Below are 15,708 nucleotides of genomic sequence, written 5' to 3'. Positions count from 1 at the left end.
AATAAAGAAAGGTTATTTTAAAGCTTTATTCTTAAACCACATGCGTACACGCGTTGACATTCTATATGTTGCGTCATCTGTTTTTGCCGTCTGGTTGTTGCATTCTTCCTTTCAGATTCCTGGGCAATCTCTCCGACCACAAAAACACACAAATTACCTTTCAATTATGGCATTAAAAGATATAACAAATGCATAAAACTTGTTTTGACAAGAATAAGGCTCTAATGTGCAGAAACAAACTAGATGTAACTTTACTAATAATCTTGCAAAATACCCGATTTGTGCTTAAAACTTTGTGGAAGAGAAGTTTATAATGGCTGAATGATTTCAGGGAACGAGCCCAACAAAAAATTGAGTTATGGTCCCAAGAAAAAAGAAGAAAAAAATCTGTTCTTTGAGAAATTAACATCAATCTGTTAAAAAAGTTATCGTATAAAATATGGATACAGTATAGAGGCATAAACCCTATATTTCTACTTAGAAGTAAAATTGAATTTTTGTTTGAAAGGAAATTTTGTTAATATTTGTCTTCAAAATGTTGCAAGGTACCTACCACCTCACCTATCGAATAAGAAGCTGGTAATTGATAATGTTTAAGATATTTTTTTTTAGAAAAGAAGACAATTATATTGAGACGTGGCAGAATTTCGCAAAAAATTAAAAACAACCTGCAACCGTTGCTGCAGAACACAAAAAAGCAAATCGCTCAAGATGCTTACTATCAAAATAATCCAATAGGCTCAAGCCCTCTAATAGGACAAAATCAGAAAACAACTGTTCATGAACGTCTAGGCCTTAAACAAATACGAATGAAACGAATCCCTTTTATAGGAACAAACTCATCTACAATTCCACCCAAAAAAAGAATTTTCAAACAGCATCCAAACCACATAAGGAACTTTAATAATTCCAAATTTCAGAGGATTTATTCTGCACAAGCAAGGCTTGATCGAATACGTCAGAAACACAAACCTCTTAGACTTCACAGATTTCAAAATACTAGAAAACACCGAGCTGCAAATCTAACTGTACAAGTAAAAAATCCAAACTATGTGGGAAGTGGAATTCAAAATAGGGGAGCAGCTTCTAGTGCTGTTGGACGATTCAAAATGATATTAAATCCTGTATTGCAATCGGAGATTTTGCACTTGAAAAATAACGAAACTAAAATGGGAGATGTAATCATTTATAATTGGCGTCCTACTCCAGTTACCACCATTTTCAGCACACATGAACGTTTCTCAAACTATTAAATTTTGTTTATGTTTAGTTTTATATAGTTTTGGTTTAGTTTTGGCCACCATTGCATGTTTGATTTATAGACGCAGCACACAAAGTAGTATGTTTAAAGATCTATTATTTTCACATTGCAAATAAAATAAAACAAATAGCATTGCATATATTCTAGTTTCACAAAAAAATGCTTTAAGGATAATAAGCCCTTAAATTATTGAATAAGCCTTGTAAGGTTAATTTTGGTAAGTTCTTTTAGTGGATTGTGCTGTTACTTATGGTATCCAAGAGATGTATGTTTGACTTGCATTATTTAAACCACTTTATGAAAGTTTTAAAGTGTCAAAAATCGCATTGGTGGTCAAAGCCCTAGATGTTACTTTATATTTGAAATTAAATATATTTTGGATTTTGATTACACTGGTGTTAATCCTCTTTTTTTATTATTATTCATATTATTACATTATATAATCTGCAACAGGTGATGTATAATTTGTTTTTTCTACTCCTACCCAAAAATTAATGGTCATAGAAAAACTACAGTATGGACCCGAGGGAAGCGCAGCGAAACAAGAGACAAATGCCGTTTAACAAATGTCTTGTATACGACTGTTAGTTTCGGGGTACATTTTTGCAGAAATTACACGAATACGTTCACTGCCAGACCGTCATGCGGTAAAATTTCCGAATTGGCTCGGATCCATGGGAAACAAAACTCCCCTGGCAAAGTGACGCTACCCGCACGCTAGATCGGTGAATAATTAGGTACTTTACAAAAAGGACTAGAAAAAACTTTTTAAGTCACTCGCTCTGCTCGCCATTAAAATGCCGTTTGCCAAACTTATTGCATAATACAATATTTGGTAATCAAAAACTTTGAGAAATGTGGTGCCTTTTCATGTATTTTTGCATTATTGTTGGAGACACAGGAAACACTATAGAGTTGCATCTATGATTCTCGCGTTCAGCATGTCCCTTGTGTATTTTTTTTTTAAATATTGAGTGGCACATCAATAGTATATTATGGAAGAAGTGTGGTAAACGGCATTTGAATCACGAGTTTATTTGCCACGAGCGGAGCGAGTGTTTAATAAATGAGTGACTTAAAAAAGTTTACCAAACGTATTGCATTCTATACTTTTTCTACGGCCGTTATTTTTTGGGTACATTTTTTTAAAACATTCAAACATTCATTGATATGACCCTCAGAATTGACAATCGTCAAAATTCAAGTCGAGCGGTAAAATCTCCGAAAACTTCCGATTGGTCCCAAACCAGTGCGGTAATATCCCGTAATATTAATATTAAGATTTGTCAATTTTAATTGTGGTATTAACAATTAGAAAACATAAATGGCATTATAATCGATGCAGTTAGCAATATATTCCATTCAAACAAAAGCAAGTTCCTTGAAGAAAATTTTCATAACAAAGGAGTCACAGTAGCAAGAAAACGACTCCGACTTGAAACCGATCGAAATTGACCAGTACTCCCGCGTATAAAATCTTGGGCTCAGTGGGATTCCCTTGTTGTGAACGATAGGCTTCTAAAAGGTTTGCGGAAAAACTCAGAAGGTAACCAAGGAGTACAGTTTCTGGACCTCAGAAACGTAACAAGGCCCACAAAACGTCAAAATATTGTAGTAGTACAGTGTCCAACACTGATAAATTTGTCCGGTTACCCATTTATTACGCACTCGCTTACACGGAGTGACTTGTTGAATTCCACCGTCGCGTTAGACGAAACCAAACGATTTTGGTTATCAAAACGTAACAATAATGTAATTATTATCGGAAGTTATTTTAGTCGGACTAAAAATCACAGTAACATCTAAATACCTAATCGAAGGTTTTTACCAATACCGGTACCCCTGCTGACGTCCTTGCTCATTCATTCATTACTTGCTCATAGTCATATGTTCGAACCCGGATTATTGGAAGAACTTCATTAGATTCAAATTACTTAAATTTTGTCAATAAGGTACTACCATTAATATTTAATAACTTTATAAATACTTGCCTCACAGGCAAGTACTTATAACAGTCGTTTTAAAACCGTTCGGGTTGCATCTGAAAAGAAAACGTGTAAAATAAATAACATGTATAGTTTAAAAGTTTTATTGATTTTAGTGTTAGTAGCATCGGGTAAGTTTAACTGAATCATTAAATATCCACTGGAGCTGAACACTCTTTTTCTGTTCTATTTTCATCACCATGGTTCTATGAAATTGACGGTATATCTATCATTTAATGTGTGAATGTAGACCTTCTCCTGTTACTGACTAATTATTTTGTTCAATTGAAATCGAATTTGAAAATGACATTTGATTGTATTGGTTGTTTTTAGTTGCAGGTTGGAGGCTTATCGATATAAAATGTAATCCGGATTTTTTAATTTTTATAATAAAAAATACTTCATAATATTTTTTAATAAGTAAATTAAAGCAAAACTGCAAACTTACCAATTATTTCTATTTATATAAAAGGGATTTTAAAAAGAAATTAGTCGAATTCAACTCTTGGAAGTAGGTTTAATGTGTATAAACGTTAACACGGAAGAGAATCTATCATGAGTCTGTGTCCATTAGAAGAATACTCAATAATAATGTTGCATTTTTAATTTGTTTTTTATCAAACCTGATTACAGATTTAAATCCAAATACCTAAACATGATGTTCTTTAATTCTGATTAAACTACATGCATTTAAAACTGGAAGACACAATGGAGAGCACAATAATAATATTGGAAATGTTTCATTTAATATTCGTAGTCAAAGACTATTATTCAACAATCAATCAACAGCTCAATATTTCAAAACATCGATAGTTATTGTAATGAATCAATTTAAATCGCAAATATCCAGTTCCTCTTGGATATATTTTCTAAACAAAACTTCTATATAAGAATAGAATCCTTTTTTTCGTAACGGCTTAAACATTACAATCTTCAAAAAGAAAGTATAAAAATCAAAAAAGATGCAAATATTGAGTTCCAGCATGCAGACGTTAAAGTGGAGTGGATTTGGATCTACTGCTTTTGGGTTATAATCCCAACATATTATATTAAATCGAACACTGGATTTTTCTAGACCATTAAAGTTCATTATTTTTATTTTATTTTTTTCTTTTCAATGATGTATCACAATCTCTACTTTCTATTGTGCTAAATGAAAAATATACACCGTTTCTATATAAACACATGTATCAGAAGCTGTTGTCATCTTTTTAATGTCATAAAAGACTATCAATATGGTGTGAAACCTGGTTCGACACTTATGATACCCCGGAAAAGGGTTGGGTTGACTCAACTGATAAGCGTAAAACAAACGTGCCATCAAAAAGAGGTAAAAGAATAACTATTTTGCATGCTGGCTCTAAAGATGGTTGGATTCCAGATGGACTTTCTCTGTCTGCGAAAAATATTAAAGATTCTTCTCTGGATTACCATGAAGACACCACCATTGTTTTATTTGAAAGTTGGTTTAAAAACAAACTAGTTCCAAACATTCCTCCTAATAGTGTGATTGTAATGGACAATGCAAGTTATCACAGTAGACAGTTGACTAAAACCCCTTCCTCATGTGACACAAAAGCAACAATCCAAAACTACATGTATAATATCGACATTTATTTTCACCAGGATTATACCAAAAAGCAATTAATTGAGGTTCTACAAAGCTTGAATCCACAAAAGGAATACATCAGTTTTAAGACTTTACCACTGTATATTTAATCCCATTGAACATGTTTCGCACAACAAAACCCCAAATAATTAAATTCTCAGCAAAGTACGGACGTGTTCGGCCATATTTCATTCTTACAGCTTCTCCGGGTATTTCCTTAATTCGTATCAGTTACTCACTTTCTTATATCTATGAACAGACTTTACCCTGTAAATTATGTTTATCTTAAAATCACCCTATAACTTCCAAAATTTGTGACAAAACTCTCCGTCTGTAAAATACCTAATTACGCACCGATCTAGCGTGCGGAAAGCGTCGCTTTACTACGTCAGTTTCGTTTCCTGCGAATCCGAACCACTTCGGACTATTCCGGAATTTTACCGCACGGGTTTGGGAGCAATCGGATGATTTCGGAGATATTTCCTACGCTTTGAATTTTGACGTTTGTCAATTCTGACAGTCATGTCAGTGAATGTATTCGTGTTTTGCGAAAATGTACCCAAAAACTAACAGTCGTTTAAAAAGTATAGTATACAACACGTTCGGTAAACTTCGGCACTTGTTGCATAATATACTATTTCTAATTTTGGCATTTAAAATGGCAGTTTTCAAATCTCGTTATAAAATGTCTTACTTTTCATAACCAGCTGCAAAAATTAAAACGGAACTGGTGATGAAATAGTATATTATGCAACAAGTACGGTAAACGGCATTTGACTCACGAGTTTATTTGATACGAGCGTTTAATAAACGAGTGAGTTAAAAAAATTACCGAACGTGTTAATTATGTGATAGAATATGCTGATGAAATGCTAGCTTCAGTATTCCCAGTATCTGCGACGCGACGCTTGCATAAAAACTTTATATATATAACAACTTTGTACTTTGCGTTCAGTTCTCCTTGTAACGGGTTAAATAAAACCTCGTAGTTCTGTTTGTAAAACAAAAAAAGTGTTTTTTAAAAACGAGATCCTTCGTTCGAAAACCTTAACTGGCGCAGTCGTGACGGATTTGGGGTAGTTTTCGGTCAAAGCCACGTCATCGGGACGATTTGATCGCGAAACGTGGGTTTCAACCCTTAGACTCCAAAACGAACCAGTGATAGACTGTCTGACAAACCCAACGTGATTGAGTTCGACTGAGGGCAAGGAAGGCAAGAAATCACCCCCGCAAGCAGTGCTACGCAAGGAAAATTCCAATAGGAAGAATAGGCTGACGACTAAGAGAAATCAAGGTTAGTGCCCAAAATTCCTATTGTTCTCCTTTCATCTTCCCTGGTTAGGACGGTGGAAATAATTTTAGGATTCTTAGTTTTAAGTTCAATTTTAAGAAATTTCAAAATCAATTAAATTTATGAACGAAGATAAAGACGTCGACAATTTAAGTGCGTTTTTTACTTCGTTAAATTTAGTGGAAAAGAAAGTAGAGAATAGTCAAATCAATTTGAAAATGAATTCTAATCAATCGTCGAATTCAGGTGTAAATTACACTTTGTTAAAAATGTTTATAGACAGTATTCTACCATATAATGGTGATTCCAACACTTTAAATAGTTTTCTATCAGCTGGAGATTTCCTTTTTGATACATATGGTCAAGGAAACGACGAAATTTTAAAACAATATTTGTTAAGAACTATACGAATGAAACTTGTTGATAGCGCACAAATTCTAGTAGGCTGTAGAATAGAGTTAGTAACGTGGGACAATATTAAAGTAGCTTTGTTAAATTGTTTTGGCGATAGACGAAATTTAGAATGTTTAGAACAGGATTTGTTTATGGCCACCCCCTTTAAAAATGAACATCCTTTAGATTTTGGGAAAAGATTACAAGTTTTAAGAAGTATCCTTGCTCAAAAAATTAATGCATTTCCTGCCGATACTATGGATAATGCAAGCAAAGTAATTCATTTACGTCAATACGATCAAATTTGTTTAAGGACGTTTATTAGAGGATTACCAGGACAATTACAAAGTATTATAAGACTTAAAAATCCGAGCTGTATAGAATTAGCTATGACCCAAATTATTGAAGAGGAAAATTTTCAATATACACAAAATATCTTCAGAACTCCAATTCAATCAAAAGTTTTACCTAATACTTCTATCGAACCCGTTAAACAATTTTCACAAAATCCAAATTATTTTAGTAACCAAAATTTTAATTATATACAACCGATTCGCCCTACAAATTATTTTCAAAACAACAATCACCATAATCAAAATTTTAGAATTAGGCATGATCAAAATCAGTTTACTCCCCAGACTAATAGTTTTCCCAGAGGTCCAATTAATATGCCTCAACCACGCGAAGTTCCAAGAAATTTTCCTACAAATAGGCAAGTTTTTGGCCCACCTAAAAACGTATTTAAACCGACAGGTCAGATACCTAACAATAAACCCGAACCTATGTCAACAAGAACAAACTATACTATACCACGTCAAAATAATCAAATTAACCATTTCAAACCTACTGGCCCTAGAAATTTTATTTCGCAAGAATTATACCAAATCGACGAAAGTAACGCGGTACAAACAGATGAAACATCTGCGGTATTTCAAAATGAAAATATTCACCAAGACGAATACTCTGAAATTGAATTTTCAAATCAAACTGAATACTTTAATGACACTCAAAATTTTACAATAACGAGCCAATGCGACTCAACGAAATGACATTAGAAATGTACACTGAAATTAATAATAGTTTACCGTACATCCAGATTAAAGAACCCGCAATTAAACTTTTAATTGATACTGGTTGTTTTCACTCGATTCTTCGACCTTCCATTGCAGAAAAATTTTATTATGAAAAAATATATCATTCCCCAACTATTATTAAAACAGGAACTGGTGAAAAGGAAACTCTATTTAAAGCAGATATTCCGGCTTTCCCAGAATTAAAGGCTAATACCAACCTATCTTTTATTCTTTTTGACTTTCATAAATTCTTTGACGGTATAATAGGATTAAACGACCTAAAACGTTTTAATTTTTCTATCGATCTTGTCAATAAACAATTAAGGAATAATACAACTAATATACCAATTTTATTTAGACAACCACAAAACGAAGTATATTGTATTACTGTGAATGCACACGAAATTGTTAACGTAAGAATTCCAGTAACACAAAACAATGATGTTATTATTCCCGAGCAAGTCATTGAAGGTCTCTATTTTCCAGAAACACTTACTACTGCAAAAAACGGTTTTGCGCAAACAGAAGTTTTTAATTACACTGAGAAAAATATAACGTTAAATTTCCCACAACCTCTAAATGTTTTATCTTTTCCGGACTTTCATAAAGAAAATTTTGAACTAAATATGATAGATAAAGAGTCACTTTTCGGAAATCCTGGAGATATTAATGAAGATATCGATAAATACATACATGAAGAAGATCAAAATATAAGCCTTGAACAATTGGAACAAATTGAAGACGTGTTTAACCCTCTAGAAAATGTAAACACTCCAAAAATTAATATCATCTCGGACATTCAACTTAAACCGCCAAATATTCCTAATACTGGTGAGACAGTACACTCAGCAGCTGAAGATCCAATATTAAATATACCAATTACCGAAAATAGTTTAAATACTTATTCTAATCAAATAATATTTAACCAAAAAACAAACGATCGTTATCACGTGATTAGGAGTTACCCATTTCAAAATAAATCTAGATTTTCTGTTTATTTAAGTCAGAACTATCAAAATGAAATAATTAAATTCTTTTTAAATTATTTGGATCCAACAAAAATGTACTGCCTTTATGTACAAAACACCGAAATAGATTTAAATCGAGAACTATCTGTTTTGTTACCAAATACATTTAAAAACCGTGCTTACAAATTGGTAATATCGAAAACTCTTTTAACTGACGTCACTGACAGGACAAAACAAAAAGACCTAATTGCATATCATCATGAAAAAACCTGTCATCGAGGAATTAATGAAAGCCTAATAGCATTACAAAGGCTCTATTATTGGCCAAATATGAAAACTGACCTAACTGAATATATTAATAATTGTGACACGTGCCAACAAACAAAATATGATCGACATCCACCAAAATTAAAGTTTATGTTGACACCGACCCCTTCTGAACCATTAGAATCCATCCATATGGATACTTTTCAAATATGTAACGTAAAATTTCTTACAATTATAGACGTATTTTCACGGTACGCCCAAGCTTATCCGTTAGAACCCGTTTGCACAGCAATTGCTATCTTAGACGGTTTAGCGACCTTTATAAGTCATCACGGCCTACCTCAACAAATAACGTGTGATAATGGTACGGAATTTAAAACGTCTTTGCTTTTAGATTTCTGTAAATTGCATAAAATTGCAATTCATTTTACAACTCCGGGCAATTCTAATAGTAATAGTGCAATAGAGATATTTCACTCGACTCTTGTTGAACTATATAGGGTATTAAAATTAAAAGAACCTAAAGAAGCCCCTAAAAATTTAATAAAATACGCAATTATAGGTTATAATTCATCAATGCATAGCGTAACAAAACAAAAACCTTTTGACGTTATTAATGGAAAAGTAAACGGTTTAGATCCCTTTGATTTAACGGATGAAATCATTGTAAATAATTATATCGCAGATAGACGTGAAAGACTAAAAACTATCTATCAACAAATTTACGAAACATCGTTAGAAACAAAAATACGTTTAAATGAAAAACAAAACGAAAAACGAGAAAATCCACCTGAAATGAAACAAAATACAAAGGTTTACGTTACTGACAAAACAGCAAAACGTAGTAAGGACAAACCCCGAAGAAAACCTGTTATTATAGATCAAGATATTGGGAATAAAATTATTACAAAAAATAAAAAAATAATTCATAAATCTCAGATCCAAAAACCTAAAGCTTTTTCTTCTTCGCAGGTTAATGAACCGGACAACGCTGTTCCTTCTTGCAGCTACGCTGTTATTAGTGATAGCGAATAATGATATTGAAGTTATCCCAATTAAAACACCACTTCTCCCCTTCCGCTTAGGAAATGCTCGAATAATTCAACATCAACATACATTTTTGCATTTTGTAGAAACATCTCAACTTTTTAATCAATTACGTAATTTAGAATACGCTTACGCTGTAATCTCAAAATCATTAAACTATACAAATAAAAATAATTATCAGAATGTACACTATATTAATGGAAATAATTTACTTAATAATGTTCGATATTTAATTACTTCAGTAAAATTTAAACTTGGTAACATAAAACCTAATAACCGTACAAAAAGAGGTTTAATAAATGTTGTAGGTAAATTATCGAAATGGCTTTTTGGCACTCTCGATTCAGAGGATGGACAAAAATACGATAAAATTATCACAGAACTTGTGCGTAGTAAACATTCATCTGACATCCAACTAAAAAAGCAAACCTCGTTGATTCAACAGCTGATTGACAACTATAATGATACTATAACACTTCTACAGAAAAATCAAGAAGCTATTAAAAAACATATAGACATTTTTGAATATAATTCAAATAAAACTATTACTGACATAACTACTTTCATTAAGGCTCAAAATACACTAATGCAAATTATTCTAAATTGCCAAAGTTTTATAACTTTTTTGGATAATTTAGAAAATGCCATTACATTTGCGAAATTAAACACATTACATCCTGTAGTAATATCGGCGGCTGAATTAGAACAAATAATTTTTAAATTGACTGTTCTTTATGGTGATAATCAAATTCTAATTTTTGAAAATCAAAATAATTATAATCAGTTAGCAAACTTACAAGTTAAATTTACAAAAGATAAAATAATTTTTGCCGTCCATATTCCGATTTTTCTTAAAGATATTTTTGAAATATTCCACCTGTTCCCAGTACCTGTGAATCACTCCTTAATTATACCTAATATTGGGCACTGACATGCAACAATATCAAGAATCAATCTGCCCAATCATTGAAGACACCTACGTTTGCGAAAATCAACTTACCCAGCCCATCGGTGATTGTGTGACAACCCTCATTAAATATGCCGAAAACAAAAATTGCCACGTAGTCAATGTAAATGTTTCAACGCATATAATACGACCAATCACTAGTAGATTTGTTTTGATAATACCATCGGAACAGAAACTTAAATTACAAATGAATTGTCAAAACAAAGAAATAGCTTTTATTGAAGAAGCCTGCCTAATCAATGTTCCATATAATTGTGGTATAAGTACCCAAAATACTGAGCTTTGGAATAAAGAAGAAATTTTTAAAGCAAACCCATTCTCACTGCCACCCATTAAAATTGAAAATATGGAACATCACGATGTAAAGTACCAGCCACTCCAACTACAATCGATTGATCTCAATACGATCAAAAAACTACGAGAAGCTGCGAAATCATCGATCCCCGACATTGGTTATGAAATTCATCCAGTCACTTGGAGTCTCGCCACTTCAACAGGAATGATGTTTATTTTAATCTTGTTAATAGTTATAGCATGGAAAATCTACAAGAGCCATTTGCTGCAAGATTCCAAGAAAACCAAGAACGACCAGTCTTCCGAAAACAACCCTTCGTCCCTGTTGTTTTCCACTTCGGAGGGAGGAATTATGTGATAGAATATGCTGATGAAATGCTAGCTTCAGTATTCCCAGTATCTGCGACGCGACGCTTGCATAAAAACTTTATATATATAACAACTTTGTACTTTGCGTTCAGTTCTCCTTGTAACGGGTTAAATAAAACCTCGTAGTTCTGTTTGTAAAACAAAAAAATGTTTTTTAAAAACGAGATCCTTCGTTCGAAAACCTTAACTTGTTGCATACTATACTTTTTCTACGACCGTCAGTTTTTGGGTACATTTTCGCAAAACACAAATACATTCAATGACATGACTGTCAGAAATGGCAAACGTCAAACTTCAAAGCGTGGGAAATCTCCGAAAACATTCGATTGCTCCCAAACCCGTGGGGTAAAATCCCGGAAATGTCCGAAGTGGCTCGGATTCGTGGGAAATGAAACTAACGCGACGCTTCCCGCACGCTAGATCGGTGCGTAATTAGGTATTTTACAGACGGGAGTAGAAAAAGTTAATTTATTGTCATTAATAATTGACATTTCCGAGTTGCTTCCATGGCAACTAAGAAACTAGATTTAAAAGTGATAATTATAGAAATGGCGTTTTAACATTTTTGACAAATCTTTAAGGGATTTTGTTCTTTTTTAGCTGCGGAAACTGCCATTGGATCAATCTCATCAGCTAGCGCTGAGGCTAGTGCCGTAAGTTACGGTAACACGCAACATGGTGCATTGAGTTCAGCGTCTGCTGGTGCCAAAAGTGGAGGAGGCAGTGTCGGTTTTGGTGCTGACGCCTTTGGTTCCGCTAATTCTGCACCTATAGGTGAAAAGCAAATATTAATTTACCAAGAACTAATTAATTTAATATATATTTTTGCAATAGAATTGAAAGAAGCATTTCCTATTTAATTATGTTTTTTATTTCGTATAACCAAATCAAATCAAAACGTTTTACAGAATCCATTACTTCTACAAACATGAAAAACCTAACGTTAACAGAATTGCTTATTTTAGATAAGATTATAAATTATAATAAAGCGCTATCCAAAACAATTCGTTCCTCAATTATTGAAACTCAAGTACAGTCATTGGCAACAAGTGAGTAACGTAGGTTCTAATTATTTAGGAAATCCATTTTTTGGAGCTGCCGGAGCAAATGCTGCAGCCGGTGCTGGATCGGATTATTACAAGGGTACACAGAATATACGAAAGCTTTTCGATAGAGTTGGAGGTATGATTACATTTTTTGCGTGTCTAATTTCTCCTGCATAATTTATTCAATTTTATTAGTCATAAATTATATAATTTTTTGCGGTAAGCAGCTGTGGTGTCGTATACATTTCAATTATTGCCAGTTCCATGACATGATTTTCCCCGTATATTTTTTAAATTTCTATCATACAGCTAATTAATTTAAAACAAATTTGGTTTCAGCTGCTGCTGCAAATTTGAACAAGGAATATTCCCAAACACTTGGGGCTATCACTGACGCTCAAGCAAAAGCATTTGGAGGCGCTTCCAATTCTATCGCAACTGCAGCTGCCAACGCGAGATCCCAGATTTTTGCAAATCCGTTTTTTGGAAGTTCTCAAGGTGTTGCTAATGCTGGTACTTTGGGGCATGCGCCATTCGGATACTCCCAGGCGAATGCGGCTGCAAATGCAGCTTCTGGAGTCAATTTCATGCGAGGATTAACAGTCAGTGGCGCACAAGCTAATGGTACAAATAATATATATGGACATAATGGGGGAGGTCATGCCATCTCCGACGGAGCTGCTACAACTGGTACTTTGGGAGGGTTAGAACTCGACCACTCCCAAGCTAATGCTGCTGCAAATGCCGCTTCTGGAGTCGATTTCATGCTAGGATTAGCAGCCAGCGGCGCCCAAGCCAATGCTGGTGCAAATACGGTATATGGGCATAGTGGGGGAGGTCATGCCATTGCTGAGACAGCTGTTAATGCTGATACTTTGGTAGGATTACCACTCGAAAGTTACCAAGCAAAGGCTGCTGCAAATTCAGCTTCTGGTGTTGATTTTATGGGAGGATTAGCAGTCAGCGGCTCCCAAGCCAATGCTGGTGCAAATACCGTATACGAACATAGTGGGAGAGGTCATGCCAGTGCTGAGGCAGCTGCTGCCAATGCTGGTACTTTGGGAGGGTTAGAACTCGAAGGTTCCCAAGCAAATGCTGCTGCAAATGCAGCTTCTGCTGTTGATTTTATGGGAGGATTAGCAGCCAGCGGCGCCCAAGCCAATGCTGGTGCAAATACGGTATACGAACATAGTGGGGGAGGTCGTGGCAGTGCTGAGGCAGCTGTTAATGCTGGTACTTTGGGAGGGTTAGAACTCGAAGGTTCCCAAGCAAATGCTGCTGCAAATGCAGCTTCTGGTGTTGATTCTATGGGAGGATTAGCAGTCAGCGGCTCCCAAGCCTATGCTGGTGCAAATACGGTATACGAACATAGTGGAAGAGGTCATGCCAGTGCTGAGGCAGCTGCTGCCAATGCTGGTACTTTGGGAGGGTTACAACTCGAAGGTTCCCAAGCAAATGCTGCTACAAATGCAGCTTCTGGTGTTGATTTTATGGGAGGATTAGCAGCCAGCGGCATGCAAGTAAATGCTGCCACAAATACAGCTTCTGATGTCAATTTCATGCGAGGATTAGCAGTCAGTGGCGCACAAGCTGCTGGTACAAATAATGTATACGGACATAATGGGGGAGGTCATACCATCGCTGATGGAGCTGCTAATGGTGGTACTTTGGGAAATTTAGAAATCGGGGTTTCCCAAGGAAATGCTGCAAATGCAGGTTCTGGTGTTGATTTCATGGGAGGATTTGCAGTCAGTGGCGCACAAGCTAATGCTGGTGCCACTACTGTATACGGACTTAATGGGGGAGGTCATGCCATGTCTGATGCAGCTGCTACTGCTGGTACTTTGGGAGGTTTAGGACTCGGAGATTCCCAAGCAAATACTGCTGCAAATGCAGCTTCTGGAGTCAATTTCAGTAGAGAATTAACAGCCAGTGGCGCTCAAGCTAAAGTTGGGGCAAATAATATCTACGAACATAATGGGGGAGATCATGCCATCGCTGACGGAGCTGCTAATGCCGGTACTTTAGAAAATTTAGATCTCGGGGTTTCCCAAGGAAATGCTGCTGCAAATACAGTTTCCGGTGTCGATTTTATGGGAGGATTTGCAGCCAGTGGTGCACAAGCCAATGCTGGTACAAATGCAGCTTCTAGTATGGATTTAATGGGAGGATTAGCGGCGACTGGTGTAAATACTAATGATGGTTCGAATGCATTACATGGTTCAAAGGGAGGAGGTCAATTTAACGCTATTGGTAGTGGAGATGCTAGCACTGGTACTGGAGACATAAGTCTTATACGAATTTTAGGATCGTCAGGAACTCAGGTTAATTCTGCACCTAACTCACGTTCCTTAGAAGGCTGGAGATTTCAAGGTGCCCAAGCCAACGCTGCAGCGAAGGCAACTTCTGGCGTTGGTCCTTTTGGTTATTTAGGATTTACCGGAACTGAGGCTAAGGCTGCTTCAGATGTACAACGGCGTACTGATAGTACAGGATTTGCAGCTCAAGGACCGGGAAGTATGTTGAAATAAGTTTATTATACATTTTAATATCTTCATCTATTGTTTTCCATTTAAAACTACGATTTATTGGCACTGTGATCATCATTTTTTTGATATTTTTAGGTTTTTCTTTAGCAAATTCAAACGCAAGAACATGGAATTAGCAAAACGAGCTCCGCTTTAAGTTAAGCTTACCTATAAATTAAAAATACTTTGTTAATAAAATCTCTTTATATCTACCAGTGTTTCTGATTTTATACTCCGGACCCTACTTTAAAATACCCGATTATACCCTGATTAAGCATAAACATGGTGTCACTTTTAAACGTCAGCTTTATTAAAAATGGGGTTTCCTGTACTTTAGTCATGGGTTGGAAAAGATGGTATGTTTTAACCAGATTTTAAACACGAAATGTCAGTTCTAATGACAGCATGAAGTTCTTGAACACTCGGTGTGTTCGTGTGAAAACAAACTCGTGAATAAAGTATTATTTCTGAAACTTTTTGCATAATATACTGTTAAAAACTAGAAAAAATGTACAAATCCTTCTGCATGGAATTTTTTGAAATTTACGTCTTGTGTAAGTCAAAAATAAGGTAATTTCTCAGGTTGAAGACCTTCGTACTGAGCTTCTAC

General features: G+C 35.0%; 2 protein-coding genes across 2 annotated transcripts; both read left to right on the top strand.

Annotated features, from left to right (window-relative positions):
* The first annotated feature begins 369 nt into the window (after positions 1–369).
* Positions 370–1,736, top strand: LOC132696689 (uncharacterized). Its single transcript, XM_060661671.1, has 2 exons — positions 370–545; positions 613–1,736. The coding sequence occupies exons 1-2, from the start codon at positions 536–538 to the stop codon at positions 1,251–1,253; spliced, it is 651 nt and encodes a 216-aa protein (XP_060517654.1). The 5' UTR covers positions 370–535; the 3' UTR covers positions 1,254–1,736.
* A 10,837-nt stretch (positions 1,737–12,573) lies between these two features.
* LOC132696729 (fibroin heavy chain-like) lies at positions 12,574–15,267 on the top strand. The gene is made up of 3 exons (XM_060661723.1): positions 12,574–12,706; positions 12,910–15,087; positions 15,195–15,267. The coding sequence occupies exons 2-3, from the start codon at positions 13,158–13,160 to the stop codon at positions 15,233–15,235; spliced, it is 1,971 nt and encodes a 656-aa protein (XP_060517706.1). The 5' UTR covers positions 12,574–12,706; positions 12,910–13,157; the 3' UTR covers positions 15,236–15,267.
* Positions 15,268–15,708: the final 441 nt, after the last annotated feature.

The sequence above is a fragment of the Cylas formicarius genome, unplaced genomic scaffold, assembly GCF_029955315.1.
Source record: "Cylas formicarius isolate icCylForm1 unplaced genomic scaffold, icCylForm1.1 PGA_scaffold_1__22_contigs__length_36826433, whole genome shotgun sequence".
Classification (NCBI taxonomy): Eukaryota; Metazoa; Arthropoda; class Insecta; order Coleoptera; family Brentidae; genus Cylas; species Cylas formicarius.
This window is presented reverse-complemented; position numbering and strand designations above follow the sequence as displayed.

Coding starts and splice junctions, on each gene's coding strand:
- LOC132696729 (XM_060661723.1), top strand. CDS start 13,158: ATGCGAGGATTAACAGTCAGTGGCGCACAAGCTAATGGTACAAATAAT. Junction 15,088..15,194: donor TGCAGCTCAAGGACCGGGAA/GTATGTTGAAAT, acceptor TGATATTTTTAG/GTTTTTCTTTAGCAAATTCA.